Source organism: Miscanthus floridulus, chromosome 17, assembly GCF_019320115.1.
Source record: "Miscanthus floridulus cultivar M001 chromosome 17, ASM1932011v1, whole genome shotgun sequence".
Classification (NCBI taxonomy): Eukaryota; Viridiplantae; Streptophyta; class Magnoliopsida; order Poales; family Poaceae; genus Miscanthus; species Miscanthus floridulus.
In genome coordinates, this window is record NC_089596.1 from 87012048 (window position 1) to 87031274 (window position 19227).

A 19227-nucleotide genomic window follows, 5' to 3' on the forward strand; every position below is an offset into this window, starting at 1 on the left:
CTTATAGGGCTATGCTCTGGCTTCATTTTAGCGAGTGGTCATGTCCCATCCTCCACCGGTGGACGGTGCGGTGTGTCAGGGTGTCAAGCCCTGACTCTACGGGGAGTAGACGAGGAAGTGACTATTCACCTGTTACTATTGATGACGTGAGTTCTCTCTTGGACTATAGTGGTTGTCTTATGTCTATGTTAGTATTTGCGCCCGAGGGGTGATGGCGGCGCCTACAACACTATAGGACAAAAGTCGGCGCCACAACACTGTTCGGGCTCTATTAGGTCGATAAGGGCTTAAAGCGCCTGTCCCATCGTATCCTGATGGTACCTCCTACAGGCGTGTAGGGCATGGTCCTCGGTACTACGGTTGACTCGAATGTCCTGTCGTACCCTGTGCTCATCATTATGAAGGAACAGGGTGTAGTCGTCGGGCGAGGTGGAGCCAGCCGTCAGTCATTGGGCGAGGCGAAGCCTGCCCTCAGACGTCGGGCGAGGCGGAGCCAGCCCTCAGCCGTCAGGTGAGGTGGAGCTAGCCCTTAGCCGTCGGATGAGGCGGGGCCAATCTTCAGTCTTCTGGGCCAGAAGTGTAGTTACTTTCTTGTCTATTTAGGAGCACCAACGTTTGATGGTTATTAGTTCCACCTCATTGGGTATCCCAGTATTAAGTCCCCGACAAAAACCTTTTGGAGTTCAATTAGAAGTTGGTGAAGCTGAGGATCATAGCCACAAGATCCCACCTGTTACCTGGTTGTCCTAGGTAGGAAAGGATTAGGAGAGCTTCCTCTACAAGCATGTACTCAAATGGAAACATCAAGCTCTTCCAGCAGATGTGGAGGAGCACCTTGCTGGCTTTGAGGAAATGGTTGGAGAGACGGAGGAAAACAAGTGGTTTAGTTTGGCTCAGTTCAAGTCTGCCTGGCAGATGTAATGTTTGATGGGGTGTGTTTCTCTTTTGTGCTCAATGTTGAGGTGGGTACTTTGTTATTCTTGATGAATTTTGTAAATGTTTGTGGTCTTGGTTAATGCTAAGGCTAGGGCAAGGCCCTTAAACTTTAAAAGAAATAGCGGCGGCGACGTGGGCTCGGTCGGGACTCGGGACAGAGAGAGAAAAAGAAAAAAAGGCTACCGAGGCCGCGTCCAACACCAGCCCAGTGGGACAGGCATCATTTGCAGCCGGGCCGGTATGTGTTGGCGGTGGGCCGGTTGACGAGACGGGAATGGCCGTAGTCCACGAGTCATACTATCGGCCCAGCACCATCTGATCAGGGTGAACCGGTTGTCCCGTGCCTACCCACACCTCCGCCGCACACCTATCACTGTCTCCGCTCGGCGTCACCGGTCAGTCAGTCATCTCAGGCACCACCGGACCAGACCAAACCCCGCCCACGAATCTAAAGCCAAACCAACAATCCACGGGAGGGGAAGGGCAGGGGCACAGAGTTCCTGCAAGGGCAGAGGCTAGAGACCATGGTGGCCGTCGCGGTCACCATCGCCGCCGGCGCCGCCTACCTCTTCCTCTGCAGTAGGAAGCCCAGGGGTGAGCCCTTTGCCCTTCCCATTATGAATAACCCATGCGTGTCCAGAACCCTTGCTATGGCTAGTCACTTGTCTCTCTCTCTCGTGTGGTCACTACTCATTAGTATGTATCTCTGGCTCTGAATCTTGTCGTGCTGGTGTCCTGCTAAGCTCAAAGAATTCGTGATTGTGCTCTGGTCCATTGATTCATCTTTCTTTCATGCTAATAATTGGATTTAGTTGTGTTGATTGATGCCTCTAAACACTAGTGTCAGTAAAACTACATGATTCCAAAGCTGAACATTCAGAGATAAGTTCCTTGCTAGGCCAAGGCCATCTAGTTGACATGCTTCTTTGGATTCTGAAACATTTGAGAACTGACCCTATTTATCCTTACAACCGTGGTTATTTTCTTGCTACTTGGTACTTTGTTTGTGTATATGCATATACCGTTCTACTTATTTTAAGTGATCTTAGTCTCATTTTTTCTTGTAGCTCATTTGTGTTGGTTGTGTTGTAATCTGTTCTATAGGCCGCCTGGACCCCGAGAACTTCAAGGAGTTTAAATTTGTTGAGAAGAGGCAACTGAGTCATAATGTTGCCAAGTTCAAGTTTGCACTTCCAACACCTACTTCTGCATTGGGTCTTCCAATCAGACAACATATAAGCTGTAGGATTGGGTTCTTTGTTACCACTTTTGAAAGTGGGTTTCCAAGGTACAGCCGTTAGTTTTGAATTTCCTTTAATCTTACTGTGTTTATCCCCAATTGTTCTCGAGGACAGGATGCTGCTGGCGAGGAAGTGATCAAGCCTTATACTCCAACTACTCTGGACTCTGATCTTGGATCATTTGAGCTTGTTATAAAGGTAAATTTTCAATAAGAGGATCTTTTTTTTTCATTTCCTAATTATTCTGTCGGTGCAGAAAGTGACCAACAAGTAAATATTTGTAGTTTTGTCGTGCGTTGTGATCGGAGGTGGCCTAGCACTCAATGACATAGGATTTATACTGGTTCAGGAAACGTGCCCTACGTCCAATTCGAGTCGATCGGTGACTTTATTCTTGAGTCTAGGTGCTCGAAGTTTATAGTGGGGTTACAAACGAGAAGAAGAAAGATAGGGGTACAAGAGGTCTGGTCGGAAGGGCCAAGAGTGATGGGAGCCCCGCTATGAGCTAAGTGTTCAAGCGTGTGCTTGTGGTTCGAACCTGGCGGTGCTGTGGTTGTGAACTAGTGAACTTGATCGATCCGAATGAATCTGACTGAGCTTAATAAATGTAGTAGAACTGCCTAATTTAATACCTCACAGGAGTGCTTGTCATCCAGTAGACACTAAGCACTCGAGGGAGAACACTAAATTACTCAGTTCCGTCAGGCACACCCCAGGGAAGAACTTGAAAATCCACATTTTTGCCATTAGGATCACAAATGAGAGAATAAAACTTACATCATTCGTAACCATTTCTTACATCACTTTTAATACAACATCAGAGTATAATATTTATTAATGTAACAGCGGAATGAAATCATGTTATCAGAGTTATAAACAATTTAATTGAACAACGGAATAGAAACATGTGAACAGAGTTACAGCGGAATTAAACATCTATTAATGACATGATAAAGTATTGATATATAGACTACAACAACAGATTATGAAACTTTCATTTATAAAAGTATTTGGTGAGAGTTATAAATAACAACTACGATCGCAGCGTAAAGGAAATCCTCTCTGAGCCCACCAGGAGGAATCCACACACAAAGATCAGCTCAAGCCTCCACCTGTTACCTGCAATAGGGGGATAAAACCCTGAGTACTCAATTGTACTCAGCAAGACTTACCCGATAGAAGAAAAGAAAAGACTCCAAGAATATACAAGGCTATGTGGCTTGTGGGTTTATTGCATTTGCAGGAAGCATTACTAAGTGTCGGGTTCATAAACCCGGGGTCCCCTAGGGATCGGCTTCCACGCCAGGGCTCAGCCCAGGAGGACGGCCTTTTTTCCTCTAGACCAGCCCGAGAGTCTAAATTCAACAGACCGGAGCACTCGCTTCAGGCCCTGGCCATCTTCGGCCCATCTTTCCGACCGAAGCACTAGCTCAGGCTCAGGCCAACTCTGAATGGCCTCTCCGACCGGAGCGCTAGCATCAGGCCCCAGCCACCTTCGCACGGTCTCCACTCAGAAAACCTGACCCAAGGACTGCCTCCGACTCCGACCCCGTGCCTTCGACTAGGGTTCATAGATAACCCTGCCCATTGCTATTCTCTGACTAGCATGCCAGAGCCGACTGGGGCCATCCAACTAGGGACGCCTACTTGGATGGAACCAGAAGGCATACAAAGGAAGGCAAAACGAGGCTCACAAGTCAAACCACAGCACCAGGGACCATACCCTACGGCACAGTATTTTACAACCGCCCTGCCACAAACTGTATTATAGGCGCCGATCAAAAACACCCGTACGGTGAGACCCCCATGTGCCTCTAGGCATCAACAGTATTGTGGGTGCTGGAATTCACCATACTAGGTGAGTGTGGTAGAGCCATACCTCTAATCGGCAAGACAACATTTTTGCAGGTACCGACGTCCTCCAATCCTAAAGAAAGCAGCTCAACCTCCCACATGTACCTGACATTTTGCAGTGACATCAACAGTATTGCATGCGCCCACCATTATCCCATCCCCATCGGCGTGGGCAACAAGGCTTAGAAACGTCCGTACTCACTCTCCCTCTCACTTGTAAAGCCATCCCCTTTTCTATAAAAGGGGATGCGCTCCCTCCAAACACAGGCAGTTCACCCAAGTCGACCTCTTCAAGTTCAAGTTTAGGGTTGGACACTTCGTTCATAGCATAGCTCCTATCGATCTCGGCCCTTCCGACCGGACCGACCGGACACCCCATCTCTCTCTCTCTCGTTTGTAACCCCACTACAGACTTCGAGCACCTGGGCTCGGGAATAAAGTCACCGACCGACCCACACTGGATGTAGGGCATGTTGCCTAAACCAGTATAAATCCTATGTCATTGAGTGCTAGGCCACCTCCAATCACAACGTACAGCAAAACTACAAATATTTACTAGTTGGTCACTTTCTGTACCGATAGTTGGCGCCGTCCGTGGGGAAGACGTTGTACGTTCAACACTTTTTTGGTAATCGGATGGCCCATTTCTCCGCCACCCCCGCCGTGGCAGGTTCGGGTGATATGATTCGCTTCGGCTCGATGGAATTTCCTGCACTCTCGCTCGCTGGGATGCGGGTTCCAACCATCTTCGAGCCTTCCTAGGCCTTCTGCTTCGGAAGCCTGGACTTCGCCGCCGATCGGCTCAGCGTACTCTACCTTCGCAAGGAGACTCATGACCCGGCACCCATCGGAGGGACATCCTCCATCGACTCTGGGATGCGCGACTCCAGCGGCTCAGCTTCTACGCTTCATTCCGAGTAAACTCTCTGCTCAAACCCCGTTGTGAGTAATATACATGCAGTTATTTACTTACTACGTTCTATCTTCCGCCAAATACCCGGTGGGTTACCGTTGTCCCTGTCGCAGCCGCCATACGGCCGGTCCCCCTATGGCCTCATGTCTCCCATGGAGGCGTACGCCTAGGGGCTCCAGCAGATGCTAGCGCCGCCCCCTCTCATGTCTGAACTCGTGGGGATGGCGGACTATGGTCCCAGCGGTCTCAACTTCATGGACGATGACGTTAGGAGTGCCGACTCCAGCATCGGCGACGTGGCATCAAGCCATCATCCGTCTTGCGAGTGCGCTATGATGGACGCTCCGGAACAGCTACCAGGGGTAACGGAGTTTGCATGAACTCATGCCCCTCTGGGCCCTCATGCAGAGATCCCTGAGCCCATGTGCGAGCACAGGGAGGATCTTCAACGACAGTGGCCACATCAGCCACCAATTGCGCCAACACGCTCGGCGTGCCACGCTGCGCCCCACGCGCATAGACCGGTGAATGGTGCCTAGGGTCATGCTCGTCGGGTCCAGCGCAACATCCCGAATAGGGGAACCGATCCCCCATAGTTCTCTTAGGCCAGCCAGAACATTACCGCCACGATAATGCTCCTGCGCAGGTTGTTCAAGCCGAACGACCCTCACGAGCATGCGATCCACTAGAACCTCCAGGCACTAGTGGAGACTGTCGCCGTTCAACAAGCAGAGAGCTCCGTATTGCGACGCCGAGTCGTGACCTCGCTCCCCATCTGGGGAACAGAGACGCAACAGATGGGGCACTACGTCCTATCACCGCCACAACCACCAAGTATGGCACAGGAAGCTACAACGGCACCTCGTCTTGACTTAACAACCACTCTGTGCTGACTGCCCGTCTACACACACCTTGGACCAAACCAAGGCATGCGCAGCATCGACCGAAGTCCTAGCCCTTACAGCCCGGGGCCACCAACCTTTGCCCAACACATCCAGCAAGCGCCGTTCCCACCATGCTTCAATGGAGGCCACGACAAAGGAAAGGCCAAGCTCTAGGATCAAAACGAGGGCCCCTCCACTCAGAGGGGAAAAAGGAATAGAAAGAATTGCCACCAACCGGCCAACTCCGTGTTGGTCGCCATGGCTGACCATGCGGGCGTGCCGTTCCAGCAGGGCCCCTCCGGCCACTTCCACGAGCTCATGGAAAGCCCATGCACCAACCACAACTATCTCGTCAATCATCTCTATAAGGACTGCCAGCTCCTCAGGCGCCTGCTAAGGTAGGCTGGCACCCCAAGGAAAGAAAAAAGGCGAACGGGCTGCAACTGAAAAAGGGGGCACAACGGTCAAGGATCCAGACGACTAAAGGACTAAATGATCTGACCTGACGCCTATCGACTAAAGGACAACAACGGCGACGATGCTCTCGCCAAGCACCTTAGAACAGCTATGTCATTTTTTTTCTTTTCCTAAGTTTCAGTCTTACCTTTGTTTACTTAGCGAATGCTCCTAGAAGAGCACCCTGAGCCAAACACGTTTTCAGCTCAGGGCGCTCAGGGGGCTCCACTAAGGGGCTCTACTACCCCTCTGTTTTGTTTTTATTTTGAGTACACTTTTACTTTCATATGGAGAAACTCCTTCCTACCTGAACAAAAGGGCAGTTCGTTCCTTTGATTTACCTTACGTAGCTTTGCTTTAAAACATTCCGACTGATCGCACCCCGCCTTTCCCTATGGTTATGAGCAGCTGAGCCTTGCGGGCCATGCCCCAGGCTCACAAGGTTGCAGCCTACGGGACAAATGGGTAGGTATGAGAAAGAAACAAGTAAAAAACAAAATTAGGCTGAGGGAGAACTAAGGAATGAAAGAGAACAAGCTTCCCTGAATGGAGCAACTCCATTACAAAAACAAAAAATTGATTGCAGTCATTAAAACACACCACGAACGTCTTACACAGGGGCTCCCCCACTGAACTTAAAACTTTTTATGTTTACTAACTACTTATATTCTACAAGCTATTAAACCGACCCCGCGGCATCTGCTGGTGGCGTGATCGATGAAGGCGTTGGCTGCTCACCCCCTGGTGGCACGATGTTCGGCTCAACCAAGGCCGAGGTGACATTTTCCCCCGAACTAGGCTCCGGGCTATCCGCAGGCTTGGAAGCATTCTCTCCACGCATGCTTTGGGCCATGTCTTGACAGCGAACGTCCATCACCCACTCGGCGGAGACTTGCTCTGACACCGACTACGCGTGCGGCAGCAAGCTCACCCCGATGGATTGGATGTCCACCATGCTCAGACCTTCAGCATACCCATTGTAGATAGCGTCGAAGTCTAGGTTTGGGTGGTGCGTCACCACTAAGGTCAGCACCCCCGATGCTCCATAAAATAGCTTGCTCCTGACGAGGTCCTTGATCGCATCCAGGACCTCCGCCAGCTGGACCGCACGCACGCTAGTACTTGGCGCCGACCTGAAGATTTCTGAGATGACGAGCCAGGCAACATTGCAGATCTCGTCGAGATCCCCTTCGAGAGCACATCGCTCTTCACGGGACTTGGCCAGCTCCTCGGTGTTCTGGTTGATGCTCGCCTTCGACGTCTCCAGGTCTCGCTCCAGCGCCTTCACCTTTTCACCTTGCTCTAGAGGAAGGGCGACAAACTCAGAAATAGGCTGAGGGAAAAATCAACACCATGAGAAAACAAAAGGGTATGCACTGATGCGAGACGCCTCAAGGGTGGAGAAATCCTTTGCCTGCCGGGCAACCTACTCGCGTAGCCAGGCACTCACGTCTTCCATCCGCATCACCTGGCTCTGGAGCACGAGCACTTCTTGATCTGCCACCGACCGGGCCCTCTGCTCCGCCTCTAGGGCCTTCTGTGCCCTCTCTAAGGCAGCCTGCTCTGGCTCAAGGGCCGCCAAGGCCTCTTGAAGCGTCGCCTCAGTATTGGCCAGGGACATCCACAGCCCCGCCTCGATCTCCTCATGGCGGGCCTTCGCCGCCTCGAGCCCTTACTCGGGAGCAGTGCCTGCTCCTCCGCACGCTGCCCTCTGCCCGCACCGCGGCCGCCTCGGCCATCCAGACTTGGGACTCACGGCAAGCTGGACTCCGCCCGGCTGCTCTAGCTCGGCCATCCGGGCAGTGTTCCATCCAGAGGAAGTATGACTTGCTGGACGACACCTTCCTTATTTCCTGTGAAGAACAAGCATGCTAAAAACAACCAACGAAAAGATTCAAAGGTCAAGGATAAGTACCAGAAACTCACCTCTGCGGTCGAGCTGCAGGTCGACATCAACCAGCTACCGAGCAAACTGAGCCTACTTCCGGGCACTATCAAGCTTCGCGGATAGCTTGGTGAGTTCGGACACTGCGGCATGCCCTTAGCCCCTCAAAAATGTCCCTAGAGCTGGCTACACCCGGGAATCTCGGAGGACGAACCTCACCTATCGACGGGTCCTCGGGGAAGGGCCACTCCTAGGTCACCCTCCGATGAACCACCGGAGGGCCCTAGCCTCTGATCGGACCACCACCAGCTCCCGCGGCTGACACCACCGGTTCTGCCACGGTATCCGCCTCGTCGTCAGACAGGATTTCCACCACCATGTTCACATGGGACGCCGCCGGGCGTCCCAACTCCGTCCCGGCCACGCTTCCCTCCAGCGCCTTCGGCTTCGATGGTAAGGATAGGTCGTGCAGCCCTCCACCCGACGAGATAGGGAGTTCGCTCTCCCTCATCTCCTCCACTGCGACCGCCGAAGAAGGGGCCACGAGCGTCACCTCCTCCATCGGCACCGGGATCGCTGCCAACACCGACGCCGCCGCTGCCACCTTATCAGCAACCCCCCGGGGGGCAACACCCCCAGGAGGGGAGGCCTTGCTACCGCCACTCCGCTGCCACCTTTGCTTGTCGCCACACGCTGTAGTGTGGGCCTCCAAACCTCCTGCATGGGGGTCGAGGCGATGCTCAACCCCAGCATCCCCTGGCTGCTGACAAAAATCGCGGGTAAGCCACACTCCAAAAAGACTTGACCAGCAAGAATCAAAGAAGCAACTAAAGGAAACATACTGGGTGGCGAGTGGCACGACCCGGAAGGCAGACTCCGACGACCATGGACCTATGGGCCAAGGACTGCTCCTTGGCTACGACCCGTGCCCCCTCGCTTCGAACAGGGTCGGAGTCATCCCGACCGGCTCTTGCCCGGCCTGCGGGTCGCTGCGACCTCCGGCTCGAGACTCCCCGACTTGAGCAGCGGGTGGGGTGTCCTCCGATTGCAAGTCATGTATCGACCGGGCGCTAGTCTGCCCCTTAGACCGCTCGGACTGCTCAACTACAGCCACAACAGGCAAGGCCTCCTTTGGCTGCAAGTCCATCGTTGGCACCGGTTCTGTCGCCGCATGAGCGCCCGTCCGCTCCTCGGACCTCCCAGCTCGCTCAACCGCACCCACCATAGACGACGACGGGATCGACGCCGCCTCCATGGGGCACGGTGACCGTGGCTGCTTCACCGCTCGCTCACCAACGACGTTTGCACTCGCTTCACGCTTCCTCGATGCAGGAACCGCCGCACGCTACGCGGCCTCCTGCTCACCACTAGCAGATGTCGCCGTAGGGCCGCAATGCTCCGCTGAGGTCACAACGACCTCCCGACTCTCCTCCTCATTGGAGAAGACCATGTCATCCAAATCCATAGGAGGATCATCCGACATGAGTTCTGACTCGACGTTGCTCCTATGTTCCCTGACCCTCATGCGCCGGACGACCCCCTTCTTCTCTTCCTTCTGCTGAACCTCCTCAGTTCTTTTCTTCTTCTAGGCGTCTGCCGCCTCCTTCTGAGCAGCTTGCTGGGCCTGGCCCTCCGTTCCCTTAGGAAGGTGTGGCCAGGACTTGTACTTTATGAGCCCCTACGGAATGTATGACCCCCAATCGAGAAATAGGAAAAGCAGAGAAAAATGCGTAGATTAGAGAAGGGAACAAACCAGGCGGGACACGATCGAAGAGTTGAAAGGTATGGGCCTCCCTTCGACCCTCTCCTTGGGCCTCAGCTATAGCACCCGGCCAATGCAACTCCAGATCTCATCATCCAATAGATCCTCTGACGACGTACGGTCCGGGTCTGAAAGGTTGTCGTACATCCACATCGGCCGCACCCTCTCCGCCAACGGCACGACCTGGTGGTGGTACAGGGTGTGAAACACCTGCACCCCGTTGAGACCGCTCTTCATGAGCTTCCAGAGCTCTGCCTCGATGACTCCCACCTTGTGCTTCTCCTTTTTGGCGTAGCCCCACGACCAACTTCCTTTTTTCTTCGGCCTCCTGTCGGTGAACACTAGGAATGGCGCCGCTGCCGGATTCCTGATGTAGAACCACTCCCCAAGCCACCCCCGATTGGAGTCACAGGGGTGGTACCCTGGGATACGAGTCTCCCATGCCCGGCTTCCTCTATAGGGCGAATCCTCCCATCGGCGTGATCTCAGCCGAGTCCCCCGCCGTCAAGGCTCTTGGGGAGAAGAGCCACCGGAAGAAATCCACGTGCGTCTCCAACCCAAGAAAAGCCTTGCAGATAGTAATGTAACTGGCGAGGTGTAGCACCCTCATCGGATTGAGATGCTGCAGCTCTAGGCCCCACTCGTTGAGAAGCCCACGTAGGAACTAGTGCGCAGGGTATCCCAAACACGTGCTCATGGAAGGTAAGGAATAAAACCACCTCGTTGGAACGAGGTTGCGGGAACTCCTCCTTTCTGGGGACCCTCCAGTGCGCCACCTCCTACGGCGGTAGAAACCCCTTCTGGATGAAGGCCTCCAACATCGACTTCCTCACGGTGGACGACTCCTAGTCTGATATCCTCACTCCGGATTGCAAAAAGAATCAGTAAGTTCTTCTTTTCTGCTCTCACCCTCTCCCTTCTCTTTCCTAGAGACCGCCACGGCTCTTAGGAACGCTCACGGCAAGAAAAGAAGGAGGGCGACAGAAGAAGAAGAACATGCAAAAGAATGGAGCAAAAACCTCTCCCTGCTCCTACTTAAAAGAAAAGGGACGGCGGTTAGGGAAGGGCACGCCAATCGGGGAAGGCAGAATGGCAGAGCGAGAATTTGTCTCTCTTTCCCATTTAATGCAAATGGGACGCCCCCTGACCAACGGGATGTGCCCAGCGTGATGAAATGGCTCCTGATCAGGTGGGACATGACTGGGACGTGGCCCACCACTACCGCACGATCAACCACTACCACGCGTCAGGCACAAAAACCAAAGCGCCACCGCACGCGGACGACTCCCCGTCTCCCCAGGCCAGACCTAGAGAGATCCAACAGCAAAATCCCCACCAAAAGCGATCAACCAGCCTCCTAAGTCAATCAATTCACTTAGGATAAACACCTGAGATATAGGTCCCGGTCAGACTTTTCTGACTGAAGCTATCTAAACCTCGTCTCTTAGGTCACCAAGGTGAGCATGTGTTCATTAATACAAACAGTTCACACAAGGGCTAACCCACGATTGACAAGCGTAGGTCCCGGTCAGACGTCTCCGACTAGAGCTCTTTGAACCCTGTCACTCCAGTCATCAAGGCCAGACCTGGAGAGATCCAACAACGAGATCTCCACCAAGAGAGATCAACCAGCCTCCTGAGTCGATCGATTCACTCAGGATAAGCATAGGGACATAGGTAGGAAGCAAAGGGACACCCCATGTGGGCCATGCCGACTCCGTCACGAGCGACGAGCGTGGGTCCCGGTCGGACATTTCCGACTGAAGCTCTCCGAGCCCTGTCACTCAAAACTATCAAAGGTAAACACTATAAAACCCCCTCTATTTTTTTATAACCATTTCATACATCCATACGCGCATTTCATACCATACGCCTGAACCCCTCAGATGGTTAGGGCATGAACCGCCCAAGGGCTCGGGAACTAAGCATCGCACATGCAGCAAAATGCATCAGAACGTTCCATGATTGCATCACGAAGCGGCGGTTGCCTCATTCAATATGAGCAACCGAAATAGAGCCAGGGGAGAAAACCACAGATGACCCCCGTGCGGCCCTCGCTCGGTCCGGTAGACTAGGTCATCTCAACCTTCTCATTCGATCCTGAACCTCTTGCCAAGCCCATAGAATCTCCATCAAGGGGAGGCCAAAAGGCCACCCAGGTTGGTCTCTAGAACGACCTAGGCATCTATCAGGTTGTAGGTAAAGGAGTAGTGGAATGTCACAAGAGGGCTATGCCAACCCCGTCACAAATGACGGACCCAAATTTCACTCGATCACACCCATTAACAACTCACCGAGCTAGTCTTCGAGCCCGAGCGATTGGGACAGGCGATGAAACTCAGCCCCTCTGGTTGTGAGGAACTGAGGATGGGGTAAACGCACATAAACTCACATCGACCCCTATGAAGGCCCGACAGGGCTCAGGGGCTCAAAGACCAATGCCAGGGACCGTGACTCCCAAACTCACATAACGGCTTTAGATAGCTTCACTACGCTCCAAAGAAACCCTGGGACTACGACCCAAACTCGCATCGATAGGATCGGTGACATTCGGCTATGGCTCCTAGGACCGTGACTCCTAAACTCACATAATGGCTTCCTGAACTAACTAATCTAACTCTCTTGATCCATGGCGCGCATCGATGCCTGGGTCCGTTCGCGGCTCCGCCTCGCCCGATCCCACAGCGCGCATCGACGCCAAAGATCAGTGAGCTCTGTCGCATCCAAACTAAGCTGTCCCCATCCACGACGCGCACCGACTCCATGGTCCATTCACAAAATCCAACTCACCTAATCCCATGGCACGCATTGACACCTAAGATCGGTGAGTTCTGCTTTTTTTATCCTATCCTCCGCACCTCATCGCCTTGGCTGTGCAACGACGCCTTGGTTAAAAAACACGCATACACGCCTGCTGAGACATTACCCCTAGTGGATTTGGCCTGAACCGCCTAGGGCTCGGGGGCTACACCTGTGGGTGCGCTCGTGCGCACCCACCGACAAAACAGAAAAACATCCCCCGTTGACAAACTCAAAAACACCCCTAGCCGATTTGGCACGAACCGCCCGGGGGCTCGAGGGCTACACCCGCAGGTGCGCTCGCGCGCACCCGCCGACAAGACAAAAATCCCCCGGACGACTCTGTCCGAATCACCCGGGGGCTCGGGGGCTCCTGTCGGGTTCATAAACCCAGGGTCCCCTGGGGACCGGCTTCCACGCCAGGGCTCGGCCTAGGAGGACAGCCTTTTTTCCTCTGGACTGGCCCGAGTGATGAGGACATCACTTCTTCAGAGGTACCCGCTGATCCTCCAATCGTCATGCAAGGTCCAGTGACCTAGGCTTGGAAGCGACAACTCAATTCAGAGGTTAGCTCGTTCTTAAGAGATACTTTTCATACTTTTGAGAATAGACTACTACCTAATGATGTTATCTTTCTTAGGAACATTGGAGAGGGTCATGAAGGATTTAGAGGAAGTGGTGGAGGTGATGATGACCAGCAAGGACGTCCAACACATGCCGGAGGTCCAGTCCAACAAGAATTTGAGTCTGCCTCGGCCTCCAGGACTAGTCTGCCTTAAACTGGTCACCCAGGATGCATCCTGACTCTATTTTCGATGATCCACATATGGATAGAAAGCTAATTTGATAAGGAAGCCAATCCAAGTGGTTTCACATCAAAACCTCTTCGGAATCAACGGGAATCGTCAAAACAAGTCTACGTCCAGAATCTACCAGGGTGACACGACACCTTCTTTTGGTCTATTGGACCGTGTATCGTGTTTGGGCCCATTAGGGGGCGCGTCCAGGGTAGACGATGACCCTAAGACCTTTATAATCATATGCCACCATCGTCATTAGGTTTTGGGTTTTGCTTAGATTATTCTGTCAAGAACAGTTTTGCTGTTCATCGGTTTGTGAGACTCCAACTCGAGAGATTAATCATTCATCTGCAATTTGGTCGCTTTCTTTCTTGTTCTTGCTTGTGTTCTTCATTGCGCAGGTGAGGATTAGCCTTCTTGGTGAGGTCAACCGGATCCGTGTCTTGGTTGATAACCTGAGGAGTTGTGGTGCTAAGATTGTAGGGTTCGATCTTTCGATCTGAAGCCGGATCGGTGTGTCATTCTTCGCCACAACGATAGATACCTCTACCTGATGGAAGATCAGGATCCCCATTTCCATTAAGTGGTAATTAGAGCTAAGGTATATTTCAGTCAGGTTCACTTTTATTCCCTAGTTTTGAGTGTTTCACATTCATACCATAGTCCAGTGCCATACTCGTTTTTCCTGTCCTAGAACCTTCCGCGCCATAGCCTTTGTATATTTCAGTTTTAGAGTCTGTCGTGTTGAGTTTGTGTCCTGGTCGAGGTCTCGTTGCTGGTTAGGTCATGTTAGAGTCCAGTTCGTGTGTTTTCCCCCATCATTTCCATCAAATCTTTGCTGTTGTGACTAGTTTTGCGCACATTGTTCCCGTTTTGTCCTCTAATTCGGAGCCAATTCTTAAAACTGGCCTAGTTTTCGCATATGAACTCCGATTTCGATGTTCCATATATCAAAATCGACCAAAAAAAAATTTCAGATCCATCCATCCCCTGCTTTAACGGGGTTCAAAAATTTTAAATTGGTCAAAAAGTGGTCACAAGATCCTCTTTTCGTGGTCACAAGGTTTTTGTCGATTTTGAGCAAGTTTTCTAAAAATTCCACAGGCCACGTCTTTCACTTGTTTCAGCTCATATTTTTTGTGGTTACTTCTTTTGTGCTCCTAAGTAAAGGAAAATATCAAAAAATAAAATAAAAAAGTCAAAATTTCCCAAAAAAACAACAACAAAAAAAATAGAAAAAAGGAGAGGGGCAAAAGAGGAACAATATTTAGAGGAGTACATAGAGAAGACCAAAGTGAGCTATGTTAGCGTGTGCTATCTAGTTCCTTATTTGTGTTGTTGTTTCCATCCACCATACTTATTTTTCATACACCTATCACCTTGCTATCCACCATACTTTTGTCACACACCTGGTACTTGGAACATTTTAGACCAGCAACGAGAACAAGTACTTTGGACTATAATTCAACATTACTTTCTGTTACTGACATGTGTGCCAGATATATATATTACTCTTTGTGTGCCTTCCAAGCTCCACAAACTCTTTAGATCAGTACAGACAAAGGGCCTTCCAATCTTGGTACCACTGTCTCATAGGTATCACGAACCAGCCACCGGTTGTACCGCCCACTGCTTGTGTTGGTAAGAACTTTGTAAGAGCTTGGTAAGACACTTCCATTTGCTGTGAAAAGTGACACCACTGCAACCACGTAGTCATTTGGTAGGGATAACTTTCACCTGTTTGTTCCTATTTTTATGTTTTCAATGGCAGGAGGTGAACAGACTGGAGATAACAATCCTAAGGGTTTCAGCGAGTGTGTCAGCCAAGAGCAACTACAAACTATTGTAGAGGATGCCCAAAAAAGGATGAATGAGGCCATCAGGAAGGCCGTCACTGACGCACTCATTGAACTCAACATTGGCAATAGCATGGAGAGATTGGACAAGCGAGTTTCCACGCTAACCGACAAGGTTACTGAGTTGGAAACCTTTATGGCGGGCAACAACGACGTCTCCGGTAGCAACACTGATGGTCAAGACACGGTGTATGATGCCAATGGGAATGTGGGTCGAGCAGCCTTCCAACAAGAGAGATTACGACAACGTCTACGCCGCAACACGATAGGTATGGGTGGTGTCCACCACCACCACCGTCAAGGTAATAACCACCGTGTGCCCGATGATCCTTATGCTAAGATTAAGTTCACAATACCATCTTTTTTGGGTCATTATGATGTTGAGGGATATCTTGATTGGGAGATGACGGTAGAACAAAAGTTTAATGCCCACCTTGTACTTGAGCAGCATAGAGTTAGACAAACTACTAGTGAGTTTAAGGATTTTGCCATTATTTGGTGGAATGGGCTAGCTGCACAGAATGCTTTACCTAGTATGTGGGAAGAACTTAAGGTAGCTATGCGTGATCATTTTATTCCTCCTTCTTATCATAGAGACTTGCGTAAGAGATTGATGCGTTTAGAACAAGGAGATAAATCTGTACAGGATTACTATGGTGAGCTCCAAAAGGGACTGATGCGTTGTAGTATTGTGGAGGGAAACGAAGATGCCATTTGTCGTTTTTATTCGGGTTTGAGGCATGAGATTCAGGACATTGTTGATTATAAAGAATTTAACACTATTAACCAGTTGTTTTAGTTTGCTATGCTTGCAGAAAAGGAATTGTAGGGGCGTGAACAGCAGGGCAAGAGCAAGGTCAGCACCAGCACATACACGCCATGCTTGGCACCATCTTCAGGGCTAACCAAGCCAACCACTTTTTGGGTTCCTCCACCAGTGAGCAAGCGACCAGCAGCCTCTGGAGTTTCCATTACACCTAAGGCACCTCCCGCACGACCTTCAGATTCAGGTAAAAATTCTTTGCAGGTGCCCACTAAGAGTTCCTCATCCGTTGCATCGACGGGACACACTTCGGGTATTCAGTGCCACCGCTGCCATGGCATTGGCTATGTGCAGAAGGACTACCCAAGTCAGCAGGCATATATTGCTATAGAAGATGGTTACATCAGCACCTCTGACATTGAGGATGAAGGAGACCAAGATGCAGATGAGGATGACGGTGAAGTCCTTGGTGACGAGGCCACGGTGTCCTATAGGAGCATCATTGTACAGCAGGTGCTTAGCTCACAAGTCCAGCAACCTGAGAAGCTACAACACCATAACTTGTTCTAGATTTTCTTCGTCATCAGCGACCGTCGAGCACGTGTCATTATTGATGGAGGTAGTTGCAACAATTTGGTGAGTTTTGATTTGGTCAAGAAGCTTGGCTTGACCACACGCCCACACCCATGTCCATACCATATCCAATGGCTAAATGATTCTGGTAAAGCAAAGGTAACACAAACTTGTAGAGTTTTATTTTCCATTGGTTCTTATGCTGATTCTGTTGATTGTGATGTGGTACCTATGCAAGCTTGTTCACTCTTATTGGGTCATCCTTGGGAACATGATAATGATGCTACACACCATGGTAGAAATAATAAATACACTTTTGTGCATAAAGGAAAGAAAATTACTTTGGTACCTTTGACCCCTACTAAATTGTACAAGCTGATAGAGAACACGCTGCTAGTTTGAATGATGTTCAATCTAAAAATCAGGAAGTTGCTAATTCTATTTTCCCACCTAAAAAGGATAAGTCTACATCTATTTCTAAGCCTGAGGGGATTAAATTGAAGGGTGGTGTTATGCTTGCAATAAAATGTGACTTTGCTGAAATTTCTGATGATGATATTTGCTATGCTTTGGTATGCAAACGAGCTATGTTTTCGCTTGATGATATTGTTAGCTCGGTACCTCCTGCTATCACTAACCTTTTGCAGGAGTATGAGGACATTTTTCCAGCTGAGATACCCCCGGGGCTGCCACCTATGAGAGGAATAGAGCATCAAATTGATTTGATTCCGGGAGCAACCTTGCCCCACCGTGCTGCCTATCGAACCAATCTCGAGGAGACTAAGGAAATTCAGCGGCAAGTCCAAGACCTTTTGGACCGTGGGTATGTACGTGAAAGCCTTAGTCCTTGTGCCGTTCCTGTACTTTTGGTTCCTAAGAAAAATGGATCTTGGCGTATGTGTGTTGATTGTAGAGCCATCAATAATATTACTATTTGGTATCGTCATCCTATTCCTAGGCTCGATGACATGCTTGATGAGTTGTGTGGTTCTATAATTTTCACTAAGATTGACTTGCGAAGTGGCTACCACTAGATTAGAATAAAACTTGAAGATGAATGGAAAACTGCGTTTAAAACCAAATTCGGGTTGTATGAGTGGTTAGTTATGCCTTTTGGTTTGACAAATGCACCTAGCACTTTCATGCACTTAATGAATGAGGTTTTAAGAGTTTTTATTGGTCATTTTGTGGTAGTTTACTTTGATTATATATTGATTTACAACAAGTCTTTTGATGAACATATGGATCACTTACGTGCTGTTTTTAATGCTTTATGTGATGCACGTTTATTTGGTAACCTTGAGAAGTGCATCTTTTGCACGGATCGAGTTTCTTTTCTTGGCTATGTTGTAACTCCACAGGGAATTGAGGTGGACGAGATGAAAATTGAAGCCATAAAGAGCTAGCTGGTTCCCTAAACCGTCACACAGGTGAGGAGTTTTCTTGGTCTTGCAGGATTCTACCGCCGCTTCGTCAAACATTTCAGCACCATTGCTGCCCCGTTGCATGAGTTGACGAAGAAAGGAGTGGTGTTCCATTGGGGAAAGGCACATGAGGAGTCCTTTGACACTTTGAAAGACAAGCTTACACACGCACCATTGCTGCAACTTCCAAACTTTGGTAAGACTTTTGAGCTAGAATGTGATGCTAGTGGAGTTGGCATTGGAGGTGTTTTGATGCAAGATGGTAAACCCATTGCTTACTTTAGTGAAAAATTGCATGGCCCTGTTCTTAATTATTCCACGTATGATAAGGAATTGTATGCACTTGTTCGTTCTTTAGAGACATACCCACTGATCCTCCAACCATCATGCAAGGTCCAATGACCCGGGCTCGAAAGCAACAACTCAATTCAGAGGTTAGCTCGTTCGTAAGCGATACTTTTCATACTTTTGAGAATAGACTACTACCTAATGATGTTATCTTGCTTAGGAACATTGGAGAGGGTCATAAAGGATTTAGAGGAAGTGGTGGAGGTGATGATGACCAGCAAGGACGTCCAACACAAGCCGGAGGCCCAGTCCAAGAAGAATTCGAGTCTGGCTCGGCCTCCAGGACCAGTCTGCCTTAAACTAGTCGCCTAGGACGCATCCGGACTCCGTTTTCGATGATCCACATATGGATGGAAAGCTAATTTGATAAGGAAGCCAATACAAGTGGTTTCACATCAAAACCGTTTTGGAATCAATAGGAATCGTCGAAACAAGTCTGCATCTAGAATCTGCCAGGGTGCTGCGACACCTTCTTTTGGTCCGTTGGACCGTGTATCGTGTTTGGGCCCATTAGGGGGGCGCATCCAGGGTAGGCGATGACCCTAAGACCTTTATAATCATACGCCGCTGCCGTCATTAGGTTTTGGGTTTTGCTTAGATTATTCTGTCAAGAACAGTTGCGCCGTTCATCGGTTTGTGAGACCCCAACTTGAGAGACTAATCATTCATCTGCAATTTGGTTGCTTTCTTATTCTTGCTTGTGTTCTTCATTGCGCAGGTAGAGATTAGCCTT

General features: G+C 50.2%; 1 protein-coding gene across 1 annotated transcript in view; it reads left to right on the forward strand.

Annotated features, from left to right (window-relative positions):
• The first annotated feature begins 1460 nt into the window (after positions 1 to 1460).
• LOC136518726 (NADH--cytochrome b5 reductase 1-like) overlaps positions 1461 to 19227 on the forward strand; it is a 43510-nt gene continuing 25743 nt past the window's right edge. The window contains exons 1-3 of the mRNA XM_066512413.1: positions 1461 to 1530; positions 2041 to 2179; positions 2282 to 2375. Of these exons, the coding sequence (XP_066368510.1) occupies positions 1461 to 1530; positions 2041 to 2179; positions 2282 to 2375 (303 nt within the window). The remainder of the gene's footprint in view (positions 1531 to 2040; positions 2180 to 2281; positions 2376 to 19227) is intronic.